Below are 20,732 nucleotides of genomic sequence, written 5' to 3'. Positions count from 1 at the left end.
ACTCTGTGGTTTATATGACCTTGTCACTCTGGAGCTGTACTGGCCAGGTATTTTGTAGAATGTCCCTCGGCTGGGATTTGTGTGACATTTCCCTTAGGCTTCTACTGGCACTGTCTGGCATCTTTGAAAAATGTGTGTGCACTCATGCATGAGTGTGTGTGTGTGTGTGTGTGTGTGTGTGTGTGTGTGTGTGTGTGTACCACAGCACACATGTGAAGGTCAGAGGACAATCTTCAGGAGGTGATTCTCTCCTTTCACCATGTACTCCTTGGAATCAAACTCAGGTTGTCGTAAGGTTCTGTGGCAGAGCCTTTACCCACTGAACCATATTGCCTGCCTCTGATATCTCACTTTTATTTATTATTTTAATTAATTAATTTATTTATTTATTTTGTGTATGAGTGTTTTGCCTGAAGGTATAAAAGTTCATTGCATGCATGTGTGCTGTCCTTAGAGATCAAAAGAAGGCATTAGATTCCCTTGACTAGAGTTTCAGATGGTTGTGAGCTGCTGTGCGGGTGCTGGGAACCAAACCTGGGTCCTCTGTAAGAGCAGCCAGTGCTCTTAACCTCTAGACACCTCTCCTGCTTCCTGGTATCTTTTTAAAAAGCTTCCTTTCAGACTTCTGACATGGGATGCTGGTGTCCTCCAACCGAAAGGTTTGATGGCCTGGATGGCAGAGATGGACGCCCCATTCACACTGTCCTGTCCTCTGGCCTGGCAGGGCTGAGTCTGATGTGGGAGGCAGGAGGTGCCCATCAGAGACTCTGGCACCATGTCCAGTGGTTGGTGAGAGACCAGAGAGTGGGGTGCAGACACGCAGCCCCCACTGGATTTCCCCACCATAGAACCAGAGGACATGAGATTGGTTGGAGCTGGTGTTGCAGGCATTTGCGACTCATGCAGCGGTGTGGGAAGCTGTCCACATCTTGCCCATGTATCTCCTGAATCTTCCTTAGGACAGTAGATGTTAATACTCTTATCACAACTCCCTGGGTCCTGGTGGACTGACTATTCCCCAAGCACTCCTCCCAGGCCATGCCCCTCCTGCTCACACCAACCCTCAGGCAGCAGACTAGGCTCACATGGTTGGACCGACTTTCTCCTGTTACTGTAGTGGTAGGTGCATTGACTTGGCGTCAGAGTGAGGGTCTGGAGGGGCGTGCACTCAGCGGAGCTTAAAGCCACAAGCCTGAGGGGCTACAACTAACTAAACAGCAAAGGCATTCCACTCTCCAGACCACGGAGCCTTGCCTGGGTGCCCTGACTCAGCTGTAGCTCTGTCCTGACCTTTTCTTGGAGAGACGCTGTGGCTGGTCCCACTGTGGCACCGGCTTCACACCCTCCTGAGGATTCGCCGCTGGGGAGTTTACCTGTTGACTCAAGAAGGCATTTTGTAAGTTAGCATAAGTCCGTGGTACAATGTTCTCGATGTAACTCTTGTCCTGTCCCCAGCCCTGGGTCTGGAACTGGGGGTCTCAGGCTGGCCAGGCAAGTGCTCTACCCCTGAGCTGCACCCTCAGCCCTGGATGTAATTCTTTAAAACACCCTTTATTTTCTTTTTAAAATGTTTATTTATATGACTGTGAATTTGGAGACCAAGAGAGGATGTTGGGTCTGCTGGAGCTGGAATTACAGGTAACGGTGAGTCTCCCAGTTTGGGTTCTGGGAGCCTAACTCTGGTCCTTTGGGAGAGCAGGAAGTGCTCTGAACCAGGAAGCCTTCTCTCCAGACTTTTGATGTCATTCTTAAGGGGGGAAAAGCCTATTATAGAAGTCAGTATACATGATGCCTATGACAAAAAGTAAATCTAGACACAGTTACTACCAAAGTTCTGTTCATCAAAACACTGTCTTTGGATGAGGACATTATTAGTAAGGTCTGGCTTATTCTCTGTGCTCCTAGTTCCCCCAAATGGGGCATATATTAATTTTTTTTCAGTGCCATGTAGCAATTCTCGGGAAATCCTTCCTGGGTGTGATTCTCCTTGTCCCTAAGATCCTCTTATGGAGTATGGAGCACTTCCTGAGCACTCACCTCTGCTAGGGTGGTCTTGGAATGACTGTATGTCTCCAATGACCCTGGAGAACAAGGCTGGAGTGGCAGTGACTCTGAGTCTCCCAGAACACCCTGAGAGCCTCCCAAGACATCCTGTGAGTCTCCCAGAATACTCCATGATGCTCCCTGAACCCACGGGCACAGTGAGCCTGCAAGAAGCTGCAGCCAGGCTGTTCCCATTGGCTCCCTGGCACTCTGGAAGCCATCAGAGAACGTTCCTCACCTCCCTTGTTCTGCCTCAGTCTCCTAGGAGACTCTTAGAGGGTGGGCTGTGAGAGTACCCACAGCTGTGTGGCATCGGCTTCCCTGTGGCAAGCTGTCTGTCATCTCTGTTGGCACCATCTGGCCTCTTCTGTTTCGGGGACAATGCCCTGGGTGGCAGGAGGCACGTGGGTCTGAGCACCTTGGCAGTGTTGGCTTTCATTGTCTATACAACTAACAAGCGATGGGAATCTGGAGCCTTGTCTGAGCTTCTCCAGATCATAGTTCGTGACCCTCGGATACTGTCCAGTGCTGAACCCCCGTGGGCATCTGCTGAAGGCCTCACTCCCAGATGAACTCGCTACAAACAGTTTTAGACTCAGAGTCCCAACAGAAGCCAGGGTCATTGTGGGCACACATAGAAACCAGTTATATCTTCATCTCCCCTAACTTCTACCTGAGATTAATAAATGACACCAACAGTCCCTGTGACTTTGTCACCAGTCAAAACCACACATATTGTCATATCATCATGGCTGGTGCCGAGTTATTGAAATACTGTGTTCATTGTGACTCTGAAGTCACGGTGAATGCTGCTAATACTTCATTGATAACCCTGCACATCTACAAAAGAATATGCATATTTTATTACATAGCTTTATTTTAAAAATTTTTTGATAGCTGTATTTCAGATTTTAATTTTCTTTATTTTCCCATGCATTTACTTTTAATGAACTATTTTTTATTGTACTGCCATATAATCACTGGTAATGTATTAATTTATTATTTTTTATTTTTAATTCATTTATCTACTTATTTGGTGTGTGTGTGTGTGTGAGAGAGAGAGAGAGACAGAGACAGAGAGACAGAGAGACAGAGACAGAGAGAGAGACAGAAAGAGAGAGAGAGAACAACTTGTGGGAGTTAGTTTTTTTCTCACACTGTGTGGGTTCCAGGCATCACAAATCATTCTCCACATCATCCCCCATCGACTCTCAGGCCACATAATGCACCACATGTCTATTTAAATCTAGGTTGCACATGTGAGAAACACATGCAGTGTTATCTTCCCAAGTCCTCCTTATTGAGCAGTTATCTCCAGCTATAGGTAATGATTCCATTCATCTTCATGGCTGACTAGTACTCCACTGCACGTACACACCACGTTTCGGCTTCTCATCTTTTGATGGACACCTACGCTGGCCATTGTCAACGGCACAGCAATGAGGATGGGTGTGCACATTCCTCCTTCAGGTACACATCTGGGAATGGCACAGCTGGATAACCTTGTTGTTCTAGCTTCTGTCTGTTGAGGAACCATAATACTGATTTCCACACACATGAAAAAAAATCTTTTTGAGATGAGGTCTTGCCTGTGGGGGGCCCAGGCTGGTCTTGAACTCACAATCTTCTTGCCTCTGCCTCCTAAGTGCTGTGTCTGCAGGTGTGTGCCACCATGGCCAGTAGCAATGTGCTGGTCAGTGCTTGGCTGGGTGTCCTTGGGCAAATACCTTTTCTGCCTCTCAGTTCCATTGCCCTTAAAGTGAGGGATGAGCCTGGGAGACTCTCCAAGGGTGATGTGACGCTGTGACCGCCTCACTTCCTCCCTAGCATATCCACGGGTTGCACAGGGATCAACAGGAAGCTGAGGTTTTTACTGATGCATCTTAGCAGGCTCTGTAGCTTTCACAGCATCACAGAGACTTTCTAGGGATTCGTCTGGAAATACGCAAAAATCATCTACAGATATGTCTTCAGTGAAGAACCAGAAACTACCTAAATATTCAAGACCAGATTGACTAAACCATCTAAAGTATATTCACGTGATGGAACAGAGACAGTTGGAAATGACATTACAGAATTGTGATACAAAAAAGCAGTCATTCTAAACAGTTAAAAACACAAGGCCAACCACGATACTTGACGACCAATGGGATGTAGCTGAGTGGAAGGATGATTGCTTAGCATGCTTGAGATTCTGGCTTCAGTCCTGGTACCACAAGCCCTAAACCAACCAGTCTCTCTCCTTTCCTCCAAACACACACACACACACACACACACACACACACACACACACACACTCTCACACACAGAATGTATATGCGGAAAAAGCATGCAAGATGTCATAAGCCAACCTGTTACTGCTGGTTCTCTCTGAGTGGTGAGATAAAAGTGATTTTTACTTTCTTCTTAATGTTTTCTAAAATTTCTAGAACTAATATGCAAGTGTGCGTGGCTCTGTAATAAGATAAAGAGCAGGCAGGTGTGGTGGCACATACCATTAATTGCAGCACTCAGGAAGCAGAGGCAGGAGGATCTCTAAGTTCAAGGCTAGCCTGGGCTACACAGAGAGATAGTGCCTCAAAGAAAGAAAGAAAGAAAGAGAGAAAGAAAGAAAGAAAGAAAGAAAGAAAGAAAGAAAGAAAGAAAGAAAGAAAGAAAGAAAGAAGTAGGGAAGGGGAGAGAGAAGGAGCGAGTGAGCACGGATGTCCAATGAAATCTTATAGTATCTTAGACGATACCACAGGATAACAATCACTGCTTTGGGTCGTCTCCTATTGGGCAGACTACCTGAGGCCCTGGAGCAGAGACACTGGACTCCGGACCTTGTGTCCCTGTCACTCTGGTGAGCACTGGTTTCCCGAGCCAGGCCCAGCGCACACAGGCCTGGAGTCTGAAGCCCTCGCTCTCCCCATGAATGTCCCTGCAGCGTACCTGCAGGCTGGCGGCCTCCTCAGCCCACCAGACGTCGAACTCCTTCTGCAGCTTCAGCTTGGCTTTGTCCATGAGCAGCTGCAGGTGCTCAATCTCCACCTTCAGGGCTTTCAGGCGCATGAATGTCGATTTGTACCTACAGTGGGGTCAGAGAAGCAGCAGCGTGCTGATGCCCTGAAGTCACCGCGGATGTGTGTGCGTGTGCGTGTGTGTGTGTGTGTGTGCGTGTGTGTGTGCATGTGTGTATGCATGCATGTGCGTGTGTGCACGCGTGCGTGTGCATGTGTGTGTGCGCGCGTATGCGTGTGTGTCTGTGTGTATGCTGTAAATGAAGAGAATCTATGCCTCAGGAGCCTGGCAGAGCTGCCCTGGTGCAGGAAAGGGGGACAAGAGGACTCTGCCAGGGCTAGATCATGGCACCAGGTGTTGAGCCCATCAGAGAGAACAGGGTGGGCCATTTCTGTTCAGCAGGCACTCGGGGATCTTCTCCAAGAATGGGAACTCCCTTTCATTGAACATGCACTCAGGACAAGTGTCACCATTGATCTTCACTGCCAGCTTGGCTCGATTCTGAGTCACCCAGGAGACACACCTCTGTGGGTACCCGTGAGGGTGTTTCCAGAGAGCTTTAACTGAACAGGGCTGGTGTACCCTGAACACAGGCGGCACCAGCATCCATCTTTGCTCTCCGACTACGGGTGTGTTTCTGCCCATGCCTTCCTCGCTGTGATGGACGCTGCCCTCAGACCGTGAGCAGAAACAAACTCCCCTTGCCCTGAGCTGTGTTTGCAGTTGCTTTTCACAGAAACCAGAGAAGCACTAATCCACAGAGGGCAGATGGGCAACTGAGGAAAACCCCAATGGCACCAGTGTGGAAGAGAGCACACGCGTGTGAGTAACACGTGAGCCTTGGCTGAGTATGCGTGTGCCTGCATGTGCATGTGTGCGTGTGTGCGTGCGTGTGTGCGTGTGTGTGCGCGTGCGTGTGCGCGTGTGTGCGCGTGTGTGTGTGCCTGCATGTGCGTGTGTGCGTGTGTGTGTGCGTGTGTGTGTGTGCGTGCGCGCGCGAGCACGAGCTGGGGGACTGTTGCACTGATGTCATCAGTAGCTTGAGGCAGGAGGTGACTTGCACGGGACCTCCAGACCCCAGCCCTGGCATGGAGGATAAAGGAATGAATGAGCCTGACCGGGCAAACCTGCATCTCCTCACCCTGTAGAATCGCTTTGGGCCCCTCAGTAGCTGGGTGAAGGTCTGAGGTTCCCAGGACCCCGGTAAGCTTTGGTAAAGCTGTGGAGTGCAGCCCACCATGAGCCTGCTCCATGGTTCCTTTAGAGCAGTGGTTCTCAACCTTCCTGACGCTGCGACCCTTTAACACAGTTCCTTACGTTGTGGTGACCCTCCAACCATGAAACTACTTCGCTGCTACTTCCTAACTGTAATTTTGCTACTGTTGTGAATTGTAATGTAATATCTGATGTGCAGGAAATCTGATATGTGACCTCTCGGGACGAGAACCCATTCAGATGGGGTGCTTCCCCACTCAGCATCCTCCCTTCCCAGGCCTAGGCCTTGCTTCAGCTAGCCCTCCCCTCTCCCGTTGTTTGAAGTTCCAGGCTGGACCCATTTCCTAAGGGGAAGGTGGAGGCCCAAGGGGGTTGGGGTCAGAACGCACGCAGAATGCACGCGATAACAAACCAACCGGCTGACACTCACCTGCTCTTTTCCTCCTCCAGCTGTGAACGCAGCTTCTCTTCCTGGAGGTCAGGCAGGGAGGGTGTGATCCTGTTCTCTGAGACTCCTGGAGGAGGGGGATGCCAGTGGGTTACAGCAGCCAAGAAAGGTGGAAGGGAGAATATGATGGGGCCAGGGACGGAGCTCAAGGGCATCCAAAGACAAAGGGGGTCCTGGGATTCCTTCGGGAGCCTCTGGGTGGCAGCCTCAGCTCGGCCTCAGAAGCAGCTCCCTCGTGTTCTCCCACACCTGACATCTGTCGCCGGAGGGGACTGTCCCACCTCCCCTCTTCTCCCCTGCACTCAGGTCCTCTGGGGTCCATAGGGAAGTGAGACCCGCATTTCCGCATTGAAAAAGCCCTTTCCGGACCAAGATGAGGGCGTGGCTCTGACCGCCTCCCTGTGCCTGCACCAGTTCCGCTGCTCCAGGATCAGAACCCTGGGTCTTGTTCTCCACCTTCATATAAGGCCGAGTTTTTCAGGCTGATCAGTGGAGGTGATATGAATGTTCATCCTTTATGACCAGAGACAGAACCAGTGTGTGTGTGTGTGTGTGTGTGTGTGTGTGTGTGTGTGTGTGTGTGTGTGTGTGGTGGGGGGGTCTGGGCAGGCCGGAGCCCTTCAGTGGGGCTGACTGGTGGCTGTGACCTGCCTAGATGCTGACTCCTCTGTGTGGGTACCTGGCTGTAACTGGGGAGCCCCAGGTACCCCCCTAGCTCATCTGCTAAACCTCTGGGGGGGGGGTGGTCTGCCATTGGGCAGTGCTTCTTAGTCAACATGGAGGCACCACAAAGCCCAGCAGAGTGAAGGCCTCCCTTACCTACCCCTCCCTGGCTCCGCCCCCGCCCTCCAGCCCTGCCCCTCCCTGTGAAGTCCGACCTCCCCCGCTACAGAATGAAGGTCTCCCCCTCCCCAAAGCCTGCTCTCTCACCTCACCCCCCAACTCCTGTCCTCCAACCCATGCACTTCCTGAACACGTCAGACTTAATCCTGATGGCAGTTATTTGAGGCAGCATCACTCCTGCGTTGCTGATGAGGCTACAGGAGGCTAATCTGCCAAGTCCTGTGGCTAACTTCCGGATCCCCATCTTTGTGGGTGCCGGGGTCCTGGATTCCAATCTCCTTCTACAACATTTTATTCATTTATTATTGTGTGTGTGGGGGGGAGGGGGGAGTGCACATGTGTCATGGCGCACATGCAGAGGTGGCGGCAACTTTATGGAGTCGATTCTCTCCTTCCACTTTTAACCAGGTTCCAGGGATTGAACTGAGGCCTGTGTGTCAAATGCTTCACCCACCCCCCACCACGCCCCCAGCCATCTCACCAGCCCAGCATCTCTGGGGGACGATCATTTGCTTTCTGTTCACAGACAGGCAGCGGCGGGCAGCTCCGCGCTGCATAAGAGAACATGTTTCATGGGTCACAGCTATTTCCCCCAATTTTGAGTGGAGACTGTCCCTACTAATGTCCCCTTTCATCTCCACACAGGCCTTTTGGAGCAGCACAGGATGTCTTTTCCATTCTGAGGGTCCTTTAAATATTCAGCACCACCACACTCCCTGAGTCTGGAGTCTCATTCGCAGGCTGGCTTGCCCACTTCCTTGTGTGGAGGTTAGGGACCTCGTTACTGCCTAATTAGATCATTTCAAAAGCAGAGACCTGGTATAAGAGCCCATCTAGGGTAAGAGGTACAGGGTGGAAAGGGTTCCTTCCAGCTTTTAAATGCATAATTTCAGGCCAGGGAGCTAGCTCAGAGGGTGCAGCCCTTGCCATGAAAGCAAGAGGACCTGAGTTTGAATCCCCAGATGCACGGAAATCTGGTGGCGCAGTGTGCATGCTGGGGTAAGAGAGTGGCTGGAGGCTCACGGTCCAGCTAGCCTGGCATCCATAGCAGTGAACAGTAAAAAGACGGACCCTGTCTCAAACAAGCTAGAAGGCAAGAACACCCATGTTTGTCTCCGCTACCTCCATGTGTGTGCCATGGCATGCACCTGCCCACATTCGTACCCACACAAATATCACACACACACACACACACACACACACACACACACACACACACACACACGTTGGACATGGTGGCACACCTTGTAATCCCATCATTTGAAGGCTGAGGCAGAAAGATTAAAAGTTTGAGGCCATCCTAGGCCGCATTGAGATTCAAACCATCAGGGGCTATAGGAGACCCTGGTTCAAACAAAGCCACCCTCCAGAAACCCCAAGTAATTCCGTCTGTTTCTGCAGCAGGTAAGTTACTAATGCTGGCCGTTTATTGAATACCCTCCGACTAGGTCCTCTATGTACCACCGAGTCCTCAGAATAACCACACATGGACGGCACTCCCAACTCACTGCAGTTAGATTTCCTGTCCAGGGGGGGGGGGTGTCCATACACAACACAGGTCACACAGCTAGGAAGGGGCAAAGCTAAGGTGTGAATCCAGGGAAATGCTATGACAGCTCTCTCCATCATGGCCCCTGTGGCCCTCTGTTAAGCTTGTGGTTAGACGAAAGCCTTTTGTGCTTTTCACAAGCGGTGGCCCCAGTGTACCCTGCCCCAGTGGCCCCAGTGTACCCTGCCCCAGTGGCCCCAGTGTACCCTGCCCCAGTGGCCCCAGTGTACCCTGCCCCGGCGGGCTGACGCTGACCCAGACGGCAGCGCTTCACACTTACTGGGACTCTGGCCTGCAGAGAGGCCTCCATCCCGAGGCTTCACTCTCCTTCCCTCCTGACTGCTTCACTGATGCATGGACACATATGCTAAGTGGTTACCAGTCTGTCTTATCTCTGCAGAACCAATTACCCTCTCCTCCTTGCGCTAGGTAAGCAGGTATCTTCTGTCATCCTGGCTGAAGATGACACTGCCGTCCCCTGGGAACATTTTATCAGCCTTATGAGGCTCAATGCTGGTCTCTATTATCCATGATCCTCCCTGACCTCCAAGTCCCAGGCGCAGGGCGTTTAGAGGTGGAAATGGGGCCCTTCTGTTTCCTGTATCTTCCCCTGGAGCCTTGTTTAGAGGCTGTGTACAGGACACACTGGATTCTGTGTTTATTTGATGACTCTGTCTTTGAAAAATGGCAGATGTGAAACGCAGAAGGTGGTGTATGAACACCAAATGACAGTGGGCCTTTAAACGGTCGGGACACTTCCTTCCCTAAGAGTTCCGGGCCCATCTGTCTTGCGGCCTGCTGACACAGAGCTCTGCCTCATTTTCCCTCTTTTAACACCTTTGACCAAGGGCAAACCAAGGGCACACGAGGGACTCAGTGCCGGCCTGCTCTGGAACGATGGCTGCGGGTACTGGAACTAGCAGAGAGGCCGCAGAAGGAGGGGAAGGGCTCTGGCTTTGTACGGGAGGCAGTGTGGAGGACTGTGCCCGTGAGAAGGGGGATGAAGGGAGGAGTCCCAACACGCACTCACGGCCCTTCCGCAGGAGGCAGGCTCCTGCCTTCGTCCACGGTGTGTGGTGCTTTCTGTGGGCACACTGCAGGTGTGTGTGATGTCCAGGAGCCATAGGTCCGGGGGATCCTTCTGAATGTGTCTGATAAAAGTATATAAGGCTAACGCCAGCTATTGCCGGCTCAGTCCTGGGGTCCAGGTCAGTGTGTGCCACCTCATTCGACATCAGCACCACAGGGTTCTACTGCTCTACTCAGTGGACCGAGGACCAGCACGGCTAGGTGAGGGGTGCAAACACGGGCTCTGGCCCTTCCTTCACTTGCTTAACAAATGTGCGTGCGTGTGTGCGTGCGTGTGTGTGCATGTGTGTGTGTGTGTGTGCGCGTGCGTGCGTGTGTGTGTGCGCGTGCGTGCGTGTGTGTGTGCGCGTGCATGCGTGTGTGTGTGCGCGTGCGTGTGTGTGTGTGTGTGTGTGCGTGTGTGTGTGTGTGTGTGTGTGTGTGTGTGTGTGTGATGAAGTGCATGTGGAGGTCAGAGGACAACTTTGTGGTGTCACAGCAAGTGTCATTCCCTCCTGAGCCTTCTCACTGGCCCCTTCAGAAATGTTGTTAGTGCTGACAATGGGCCTGCCTCACTCCAGGAGGAGTGATTTTAGTGATGAAGACGAATCTCAGTCAACAACAAAATCAGGTCTGCAATGCAATACAGGAGGCTGGAAGACAAGCTGGACAAAAATACAGAGGGCATGGAGTGATGTCGAGGGTGGCCTCTTGGACAGCAGGGCCGAGACCTGCAGAGATTAGGGGCCTGGGCTCAAGGCGCGAGCCTGCGTGGTGCCTGTGAGGAGCAATGAGAAGGCCTTGTAAGGCAGAGGACAGTGGGAGCTGAGGTCAGTGTGGAAACTGAGGCCGAATGTGATTGGCCACGGTAAGGACGCTGGCAGTGAGACCCATGGGGGCTGAGGGGACCACAGTGGGGGGGGCGGCTTTAGTCCTTCAAGGCTGGTCTGAGACCAAGTTATTCTGCAATGAAGAGCAGCCCATGTGTGGTGCTGCCAGGGTTCGCTAAGCTTGCTGAAAAGATCTGGGGAAGAGGGCTGGGACAAGGGACCTCAGGCTGCTGGGATGAAGGCACAGCATCCCCGAGACACAAGCTACCCACATTGTCCCAGACGAGCCTGAGGGCAAAGGTGACGCTTGTTTTGTAGACTGCATTGTGACCCACCGGGAGACAGGAGCCAGCCCCTGGGAAGAGGAGCCTGGGCTGAGGAGTCAAATGGAGAGGAGCGGGAACAGATGAGCAGGACAGAGGGGACAAAAAGGGCATGTGGACTTGTAGGTCTTTGTTCCCTCTGCAACCCTGGCCATGGACAAAACCCCCAGTCACCTGACAGGGGGAGCCTTTCTTTCAAAGACAGGATTCTGGCTGGGACGGCAGCACAGGAAGGGTTAGCCGAGTGACCTGTGAGGTCCCAATAATGAACAGCTGGCTCCAAAGCAATACAAAAAAAAAAAAAAAGCAAGAAGAAAGGGTTTAGTTTTACCCTGGTCGCTCTCTATCTGGATGTCACACAAGGAGGAAGCCCTAAGCAGCTGAGTAGCAAAATCAGGAAGCCAGAGGGTGGGGCATTCAATTCCTCCATTGCTAGGAGGCCAGCCAAGATGCGGGCCTCTCTGCCTGAGCTGGTTCTAATGGGGAGGTCTCTAGCCCCTCTTTCTGCTTCTCCACACCCTCCCACACTCCACACAGTTATCTGATGCCTGAACTGTACAAAATCTCATTTTTCTGGTTCGGTGGCTCTCGATTGGGGGCTCATCGAAATCACTTATGGAGCTTGTCAACAGCGCAGCAGCTGGGCTCCGCTCCAGATCTGCTGAGTTCAGACTTGTCAGCATGTCCCCTGGAGGTCCCCATGCCACCCCTTGTTAAGGAACCAGCTAAGGCTTTGGACCTTTTCACTGCCAGTGCCTGTGCAGGAGTTCCAGAGACCAGTGGGCCTGCGCAAGGGATGGTGTGTGGGGGGCAGTGTGTCCTCACAGCCCCAGCTTGCCCTGCGGACACTGAGGGCCACTGCAATGAAGGGGGACGGAGCTGGGGGATCTGCAGCGAGGAACACACTCTCTGTGAAGCTGGAGCTACCTGCAGTTGGCCTTCATTAGGTGCTTGGTAGGATCTGTGTAATGCTATCCACTCGTGGATGTAACTACACCTCACAGGTGTCAACTATGAAGTCTCCACAACTCCTGTGCCACATGGGACTTGGCCTTGAGGAGGGTTATAGTCTGTCTGGTTTCAAAGCTGAAGTTGGAAGCAATTTCAGTGATGAAGGGAGCCACAGACAGCTCACTGAAGTCCGTATTTGACTTACCCAAAGTGGGTAAAGGTGATGCTCTTCCCCATGAATGACTTTCAGGTCTGCCGCAGGGCCAAAATGAAATCTTGGTCTCTTCCCAGGTACTGCCCTTTCCTAACCAAAATACGACAACCTGTGCTAAGCCCCCACTGGACATGTGCAGCTTACTCATTGGATATGAGCAGGAGTCTGCCACAATCCAGGTCATTTCATGGAACTCCTGGCAGCAACCTGTCCCATCTTCTTGACCATACTAGAGGTACTCAGGCAGGCAACACTGACAATTCCAACCATGTTGTGAAGCTGAGAGGGACCCTCTGGGCTCCCGTAGAGCATAGGTTGTGGGGCCTAGCCTAGCTGTCACTCGGCCAGGAGCCAGAATGGGAGGAGGCAGTGGGCTGTTGTTCTCCCTTACCAGACAGGGTATTGGGGCAATGAGGCGTTTTCCTTAGCTACCCAGTGAATTCTTTCAATACCCACTCTGGGTCTCATTGGACTAAACTGCCTTGCAGAGCCATAGATCACTCAGCCTCATCTTGTTTGAGGAGTCGAAGTGTCTCCTCTTATGGAGATTAATGGTGCCAATGGCTCAGTCACCGCAGTGGTCAGCAAGCATCTGGCTTCCCAATCAGACCGTTTCCTGTGTAATGGCTCACATTTATTGTCAACTGGAGTCATCATACTGACGGTGCTCAGTGCCATTATCCATCTTGGTATTGGCTCTGTGGAGTACCTTAGCAGCACATGACATGCCTGCACTCCAGCTGTGATGAGGAAGCCCGTGGTCACGTGCTTGGCAGTTCCTGGGACATCATCTTTGCCCCACATTCCCCACACACACTGCCTGTCATCCCTCAGGGAGAAGAGATGATCTTTGAGAGAAGAAAGGTGGTACTTTAATACAAACACAAATGTCTGTCTTGGGGAAAATCACAGGCCAGACAGCCCCTCTGGCTATTCTGTGGGGATAATCTTCCTCTCTTCCACCCTGGGCTGCTGCTGCCCCAAATCACATGCCTGGGATGGTTCTCTTCCCACTCCTCACCATGTTCCTTGAGGAGACAGGCCACAGAGAGGGACAGTGTGCACATGGTCGGTCAGCAACATGAGGGAGACCCTTGGAATACTCCATCCTCAGGAAAGACATTCTTCATCTGACATCCTTGCTTGAGGTTGGCTCCATGGTCACCCCTGCTCAACTGGGAGCTCTCTGCCACTCACATCTGTTCACAGGCTTTTCTGCACTCACACCTTTCCAAGATTCTCTAATCTATCAGGTGGTGGTGGCACACACCTTTAATCCCAGCACTTGGGAGGCAGAGGCAGACGAATCTCTGTGAGTTCGAGGCTAGCCTGGGCTACAGAGTGAGATCCAGGACAGGCACCAAAACTACACAGAGAAACCCTATCTCGAGAAAACAAAAAACAAAACCAAAAAAACAAAAAACAGGATTCTCTAATTTATCTATAATCCTCTCTCCAAACAACTTTTTACAATCCCTCATGTCTCCAAGATACTTCTTTCAAAGTACTGTATATCTCATAATTCTCCTTCCAGGTGCTGGAGAGATGGCTCAGTGGTTAAGAGCACACACTGCTCTTCCAAATGACCTGAGTTCAGTTCTGAGCTCACAACTACCTGTAACTCTAGACACCCTCTGCTGGCCTTCCTGGACACTGCTCTCATGTACACATACCCTCACACAGACAATACATGCACATAATTAAAAATAACAAAATAAATACTCTCTCCTCCCCTTTCAGATTCATGGACCCATAGTGACCACATGGCTGTATCACAGTGGTTTCTCAGAGGAAATAAGGAAAAACTCGACATCCTGAGAACCGGTTTTCTCTTTTCCAGTGGGACCCAGCCAACATGGCTGCCATGCTGTCAGGACATGCAGGTCTTTGGGCAGGGTGGTTGCCTATGCAAAGGAGTGATTCAGGCATTCTCTCTTATGAAGATCTGAGAGGCACTGAGGTTGGCCAATCCCTTGACGGGCTTTTTGGAGGAAGTTTAAAGGATTTAGGAATCGAGTTGAGGACTCTTTTTTTAAAGTGTTTTTTTTTTTTTTAACGCCGAATGCTTTTATTGAAGGAGGGAGGAGGTCTTAAATACAGGCTACAGCACAATGGGAGAACCCTGGAGGGCAGAAGTTCGACTACCGATGTTTTACAACCTTGCATCTAAGTTGTTAATGCCCATTGTGCAGGATACATAGACAAGAAACTTCCCTTAAGCATTCAGGAGGTTGAATCTTGGGAAGGAATTAGCATAGGGAGGATATCAAGGTCAAGGTCAGCAAGCAAGGCAACAGTTATCCAAAATGGGGGGCCAGGGCCCTACACGTCCCCCTTTTACTAATAAATGAGCTTCTGACTTAGATTGCATGGGACGTCAGCAGGTCACCTTACCCCATCATGGAGACGCCTGCTCAGGCCACACAGGCGCTCTGTCTTAGGTTGGTGAGCGCCCCCTAGGCATTACCTGTCTCTGAATACTCATTATCATACAGGCTCAATTGTGTGTGAGCTGCAGAGTTAACTGCTGCCAAAGATCTCAAAGTGGCACTGGGCTTGCAGTCTGTGTGTTCGACACAGAAAAGATCAACAGAAGTCCTAACCCACCCATAGCCATAACCCACCATACCTATTGGGCCTTCGTGAAAAACTCTCCCCTTCTAATGCCAATGGGGATTGAGAGCCCAATATGGCCAACTTTGGCAAGCATTAACGTAAGCCTAGGAACTGTAGCCATGTGGTTGGATTATCCAGAATGTAATGTATGGTAACTGCTTTTTCAAGTATGTTTGAGAATGTGTCACTCAGACTCCTTGGAGATTAAGGATAACCCTGAAGGTCACTGAACCTCCATTTGTTAACAGCTGCATGCCAGCTAAGCCTTTTCATTTTCAAAATCCTCTTCAAGCTGGTGTAATACATACTTTTCAGGAGTGGCTCTGTGCAACATTTATTGGCCTCCTGAAATTCATTTAGCCCCCTTTGAAGATATCTTAAAATTTATCAGCCTAAATGTAGCCATTATAAGACCATTAGTTATGCTCCTTGTGAGCTGCCAGTTTTTTCTCTATGGTTCTTAGTTGTTCTTTTGCAGACTTGAGGACTCTTAATGAAGCTGTTTTTTGTTACTTTGGTTTACTTGGCAATCACTTATTGCACCGTGGAGCCACAAATGGGCTCCACGGTGGACCACACTGCAGAACTAGCACATCACCAGGCAGGCAAGAGTTGGCTGAGCAGCCCAGATTCTCATGTAACCTAAGACAAGGGCCAGAGCAGATGCCCTGGGAAGAAACTTTGAAAACAAAGAACTAGACATTTTCCAAGCTGGGTAGTGGTGGTGCACGCCTTTAATCCCAGCACTCAGGAAGCAGAGGCAGGTGGATCTCTGTTAGTTTGAGGCCAGCCTGGTCTACAAAGCAAGTTCCAGGACATCCAGGGCTGTTACACAGAGAAATCCTGTCTCCCAAAGCCAAACAACAACAAGAAGAAGACATTTTGCTCCAGGCCATGGTGAGGGAAGTGTGTATGGAGATATGTTCTCTTCCCTCAGCAAGTGGGGCTTAAAAGAGAGCAGTGGGAATCTTGATGGGTAGCCCATGTCCAAGTGTGCCTGAGTGAGAACTGAACTCTAGAGTTATGGCTGATTTCTGTGTCGAAAGAGATCTTGGATTGTGAAAGCTGCTCGATTAAACCACCTTATACATTTAAAAAAATCTTGACTTCAAAATTTAAATCAAAAGATATGTTAATTTGGGGGAGAGGTTCTGTTTTTATTTCCACAGGAAATGAGAGGCTATGGATTCATTCTGGTTTGATCAAGGAAGACCCCTGAAATTGTCTCTACAGACATAAAGAACTAAACCTAAGAATGACAGGACAGAACAAGAGGACCAGACCCCAGTAAAAATGGTCGGGTGATCTAGCCTCCCAGACAGCCTCCAGGCTCCTGACTGAGATGACCCAGCCTCACAGAATATTCCAGCCAAGGCTTAACAATTATCCGAATTTTCTCAGGGTCCCCCAAAGATTACCAGTGCCCAGCAATCAGCAGGAAGTAGTCTAGAAAACTATGCCCACATTCCCAAAATATTGGTTATAAATATTTGGTTTCATTTAAAGGGGGTTGGTTACAAATTGTTACTGGTCATAGTCAATCTCTTTCTAAAAGAAGAAAGGGAGATATGATATAGAAATGATGGGAAAAAAGGGTAGATTATTGAATCTACATTAATCAAAAAAACAACTGTTATTCTTAAATATTTTACATTGGTATGGATTTTAGTTTATTGATACAAATTTAAAGTTATTTCTGTTATACTGTATGTATGTTTCTACTCTTATTTGGAGTATTATGTTTATGCAGATCAATTAAAATGTAAAATATAATTAAGAAATACAGATTAATATTCATCTGTAACAGTCAAACATATAGACATGTTAGGTATGTTTTCAAGGTCATACACAGATATATTTAAATTGATAGATGATCTTCAAACACTTCAAAGACCTACAGAATATGGCATTTAATATGTTTAATAACCTAAGGCTTTTCATGACAGTGAGAAACATCTGCTCCTGGCAGCACCAATTTACTTCAAAGAAAGATGATGGGCATCAAAGAACCTCCACATGGATTTGCTTTCTTTATGGCAAAAACTAGCCATTTGGGCAAAAAAACTGCTGACAATATACTATCCAAACTGGACCAGCAGGAAACAAGAAAAGGTGATTGCCAAACTTTGCCAAGACAAGTTAGGGCAGTCCTTCAAAATTCCCTGCTGCACAGGAAAGTCTGTCAGATGTGCTAGGCCTGAAACCCCAATGTTGCAGAGGAACTTTGGGTGACTGTCCAGGCAGCCTGATGTCCCTGTCATTAGGTAACATTTCATCCTTCTGGGTTCTTTGATGGAGTTAACGACTAAATAGCTAAACTTACAGTTTGCCTTAGTTATGATAGAAAACAAATTAGGTAAAAAACTTTAGACTTACCAAGATAAGATAGATAATAGAGTATTTTCTCTAATGTTGCCAAATACAAACTGACTAGATATTATAACTGTAATTCTTACTTGATAACTGTTTTTTTGTATATAATTTTACTACATTAAAATTAAAACCTTCCTTTTTTAATTAGACAAAAAGTGGGAAACACTGTGGAATAATCCTTCTGTACACTGTGTGAATATATGTTGCTATGATTGGTTTAATAAATAAGCTGACTGGCCAATATCTGAACAGGATAAAGTTAGGCAGGAAAGCCAAACTGAGAATGAGGGGATGAGGAAGGGTGGAGTCAGAGGAAGTGCCTGCCAGACGCAGAGGGAGCAGGAGATGAACATGCCATGCTAATAAAGGTACTGCCACATGGCAGAGCATACATAAGGAATACAGGTTAACTTAAAATGTAAGAGCTACTTAGTAACAAGCCTGAGCTATTGGCTGAGCATTTGTAATTAATACAAGCCTCAGTGTGTTTATTTGAGAGCAACTGTGGGACAGGAAAACTCTACCTACAAATTTCAAGTAAGCTGGTTCCAGCGCACCCTTAGATCCCCCAGCACACCTCAGGAGACTGAGATCATTTTTAACAATGCTCCCTGGGTGGAGCAGGACCCCAGGAAAAGTAAAGGAGCAGGCCACTGCTTCCTGGAGTTTTGTGACCAGTCTTTTTCCATTCCATCCACTTCTCAGACTCACCTCTTTTGCCCCCTCCTTTTCACCCTGGGGAACTGACTGGTGTAATGGTGGCCTTCCTTTGCCTGGTATCCTGCCTAGGATCAGTCAATGGGGACCATTAGTAGGTGACTGTGAGGAGGGAGAAGACAGAAGTCAAGACAGCTGAGGAGGAGATGTCTCTGCAGGGTCAGGACTTGACTGTTACATTCAAGGTTCAGATGTGTTCTATATCTCCCTTCCTAGCTTCATGTTCCAGTTACTGCTCAGTCTTTGTACCCCTTGGGCCTAGGGGTGACAACTCTCCCTGCCTTGCTGTTTGTTAGTATCTTTGGGGTGCCATGTCAGCCCTTGTGACTTTGCTACACTCACCTACACTTTATGAATAGGCCTTTGTTCAATCTCCTTCACAATACCTAACATGAATACTACTATTTACTTCTTGCCAGGACCCCTGGCCACATCAGGTACACTGTCCAAATAAGTGCATACCCTCAAGTCAAAGACGTGCTGGTAGAGGAACTCCAGAGACCCCTAAGGAGGAAGAGTCAGGTCACAGCCATGAACAACAGTACCAGACAGGAGACATTGATGTCAACCGACCTTCTTCCCAGCCCCTTCTTGTGGAGATGGAGCCTTAGTGGGTGGCATGAGTAAGGGAATGAAGAGTGAGAGAAGGTGACCACAGGCACAGTTGGCCTTAGCTGGGCTTAAGAGAGGGAAGTCTTATCTTTGAGAGAAATTCAAATTGCTAGAACTGCAGTTAAACATACAATGACCCATTTTAATTGGTTGCTTTTGTGATTAACAGTCACTTACCAATTGAATTGTGGGGTCACTCAGTTTCTGGTTGAGATATAGAAGAAAGACCTCATGTAAACATGAGAGAGATAGAGACAGAGACAGAGATAGAGATAGATAGACAGACAGATAGATGGACAGATAGGCAGACCAAGATAGTGATATTCATGTGTATATCCCCCATGCCGTTCGACACGCTGGACATGCTATCTGCAGCTATTAAGCCCTCTAGAAATGACCACATGCTTGGAGGCAAAAATGAGAACTGGTACATTCACACTTTGATCTTTAAGTAAAGTGATCCTAACATACCATAGTGAGGAGATTAAGATGAATTTGAATAGGACTGGGATTCTCACTTTATTATCAAGTCAACCATCACAGTGATTCCACAAAAACAGTAATTTCTGTTTAAGTTCTGAACCCGCGGAGTCTAATCCTTCATTGAGCTCTGGGGATTACCACAAGCCATTTCAACGAAGCTCAAAGTATGGTCTGTGCTACCACTATATTTGGAAAACTCTAAATAATTTAATATAGTTGTTTCCATTCTTATTTCTAGATAAACCATTGCAGAGTTGGTGGGAGCCTTTTGGCAGCCAGCACCGTGTGCTCTCCCCCACACCTCCCCAAGGATGTCAGGATTCTGAAGCATGCCGTCAGCCTTCTCTTCAGGGCTCAGTTTCTCACTGTGTATGTTCAATGTCCCCTCAGCACCACAGAGCAGTGGAAGGCCACACATGTCACGGGTGAGGAAAAAAAGAGGATCTAAATTTGGGTGGGTAAGGAGGCAGGGAGGGTCTGGGAGGAGTTGCGGGAGACGGTGAATATAGTCAAAACTCATTGTTCAAATTCTCAAAGATCTAATTAAAATAAAGAGCAGGGCTGAGGAGCTGCCTCAAGTGGGTAAAGCACATGCTCTGTAAGTGTGAGGACCTGAGTCCAAATCCCCAGAACAACATAAAGACAGATGTGGTAGCTCACATCTTTAAGCCCGGCACTTCTGTGGTGAGCTGGGTAGCTGAGACAGGAGGATCCCTGGAAGCTTATGAATGAGCTAGCCCAGTGAGTGCATGGATGAGCTAGCCCACTGAGTGCATGGATGAGCTAGCCCAGTGAATGCATGGATGAGCTAGCCCACTGAGTGCATGGATGGGCTAGCCTGGTGAGTGCATGGGTGAGCTAGCCTGGTGAGTGCATGAATGGGCTAGCCCACTGAGTGCATGGATGGGCTAGCCTGGTGAGTGCATGGGTGAGCTAGCCTGGTGAGTGCATGAATGGGCTAGCCCGGTGAGTACATGGATGGGCTAGCCCGGTGAGTGCAGTAGCAAACAAGGTGGAAGTTGAGACCCAGCCAGCCCCTGTGGCTATCCTCTGCCTTCCACATATGCACTTGGCATGTACTGTAGCACGCATGTGCCCTCTCACACACGCAGACACACAATATACATGCATATAGATACACACATACTAAGACTAGAAAAAAAGAAAAACCAAAATGCAATTTCTTGGCCTCAAAAGAGGTTGCACAGGTTTCCTCTTCATAAAGGCTTGAGGGACTGTTATACCCAGACATGTTTCAAGCACAAAACACCTCCCACTTTTCATGAATGAATAGCACTAAAAAACTAGGAATTACACAAAAAGACACAGTTTCTGGAGCTGGACTTTGCTCCACAGTCTGCGTACCTCAGCAGTGCCCTTTTTTATAATTACTGTGCACATTTGACTCTTCACATTGCTAAGGTGGATCTACTGTACGCATTTTTTA

At 49.0% G+C, this 20,732-nt stretch overlaps 1 protein-coding gene across 3 annotated transcripts in view; it reads right to left on the bottom strand.

Moving 5' to 3' along the window:
- The window catches only part of Kif6 (kinesin family member 6), a 323,846-nt gene that overhangs the window by 14,916 nt on the left and 288,198 nt on the right, over nucleotides 1-20,732 (bottom strand). For all 3 annotated transcript variants that reach the window (XM_059281632.1, XM_059281633.1, XM_059281634.1), the window contains 3 exons: nucleotides 6,689-6,773; nucleotides 4,975-5,110; nucleotides 1,291-1,373 (listed from right to left, as the gene is read on the bottom strand). In XM_059281632.1, the coding sequence (XP_059137615.1) occupies nucleotides 1,291-1,373; nucleotides 4,975-5,110; nucleotides 6,689-6,773 (304 nt within the window). The remainder of the gene's footprint in view (nucleotides 1-1,290; nucleotides 1,374-4,974; nucleotides 5,111-6,688; nucleotides 6,774-20,732) is intronic.

Source organism: Peromyscus eremicus, chromosome 16_21 (genome assembly GCF_949786415.1).
Source record: "Peromyscus eremicus chromosome 16_21, PerEre_H2_v1, whole genome shotgun sequence".
Classification (NCBI taxonomy): Eukaryota; Metazoa; Chordata; class Mammalia; order Rodentia; family Cricetidae; genus Peromyscus; species Peromyscus eremicus.
This window is presented reverse-complemented; position numbering and strand designations above follow the sequence as displayed.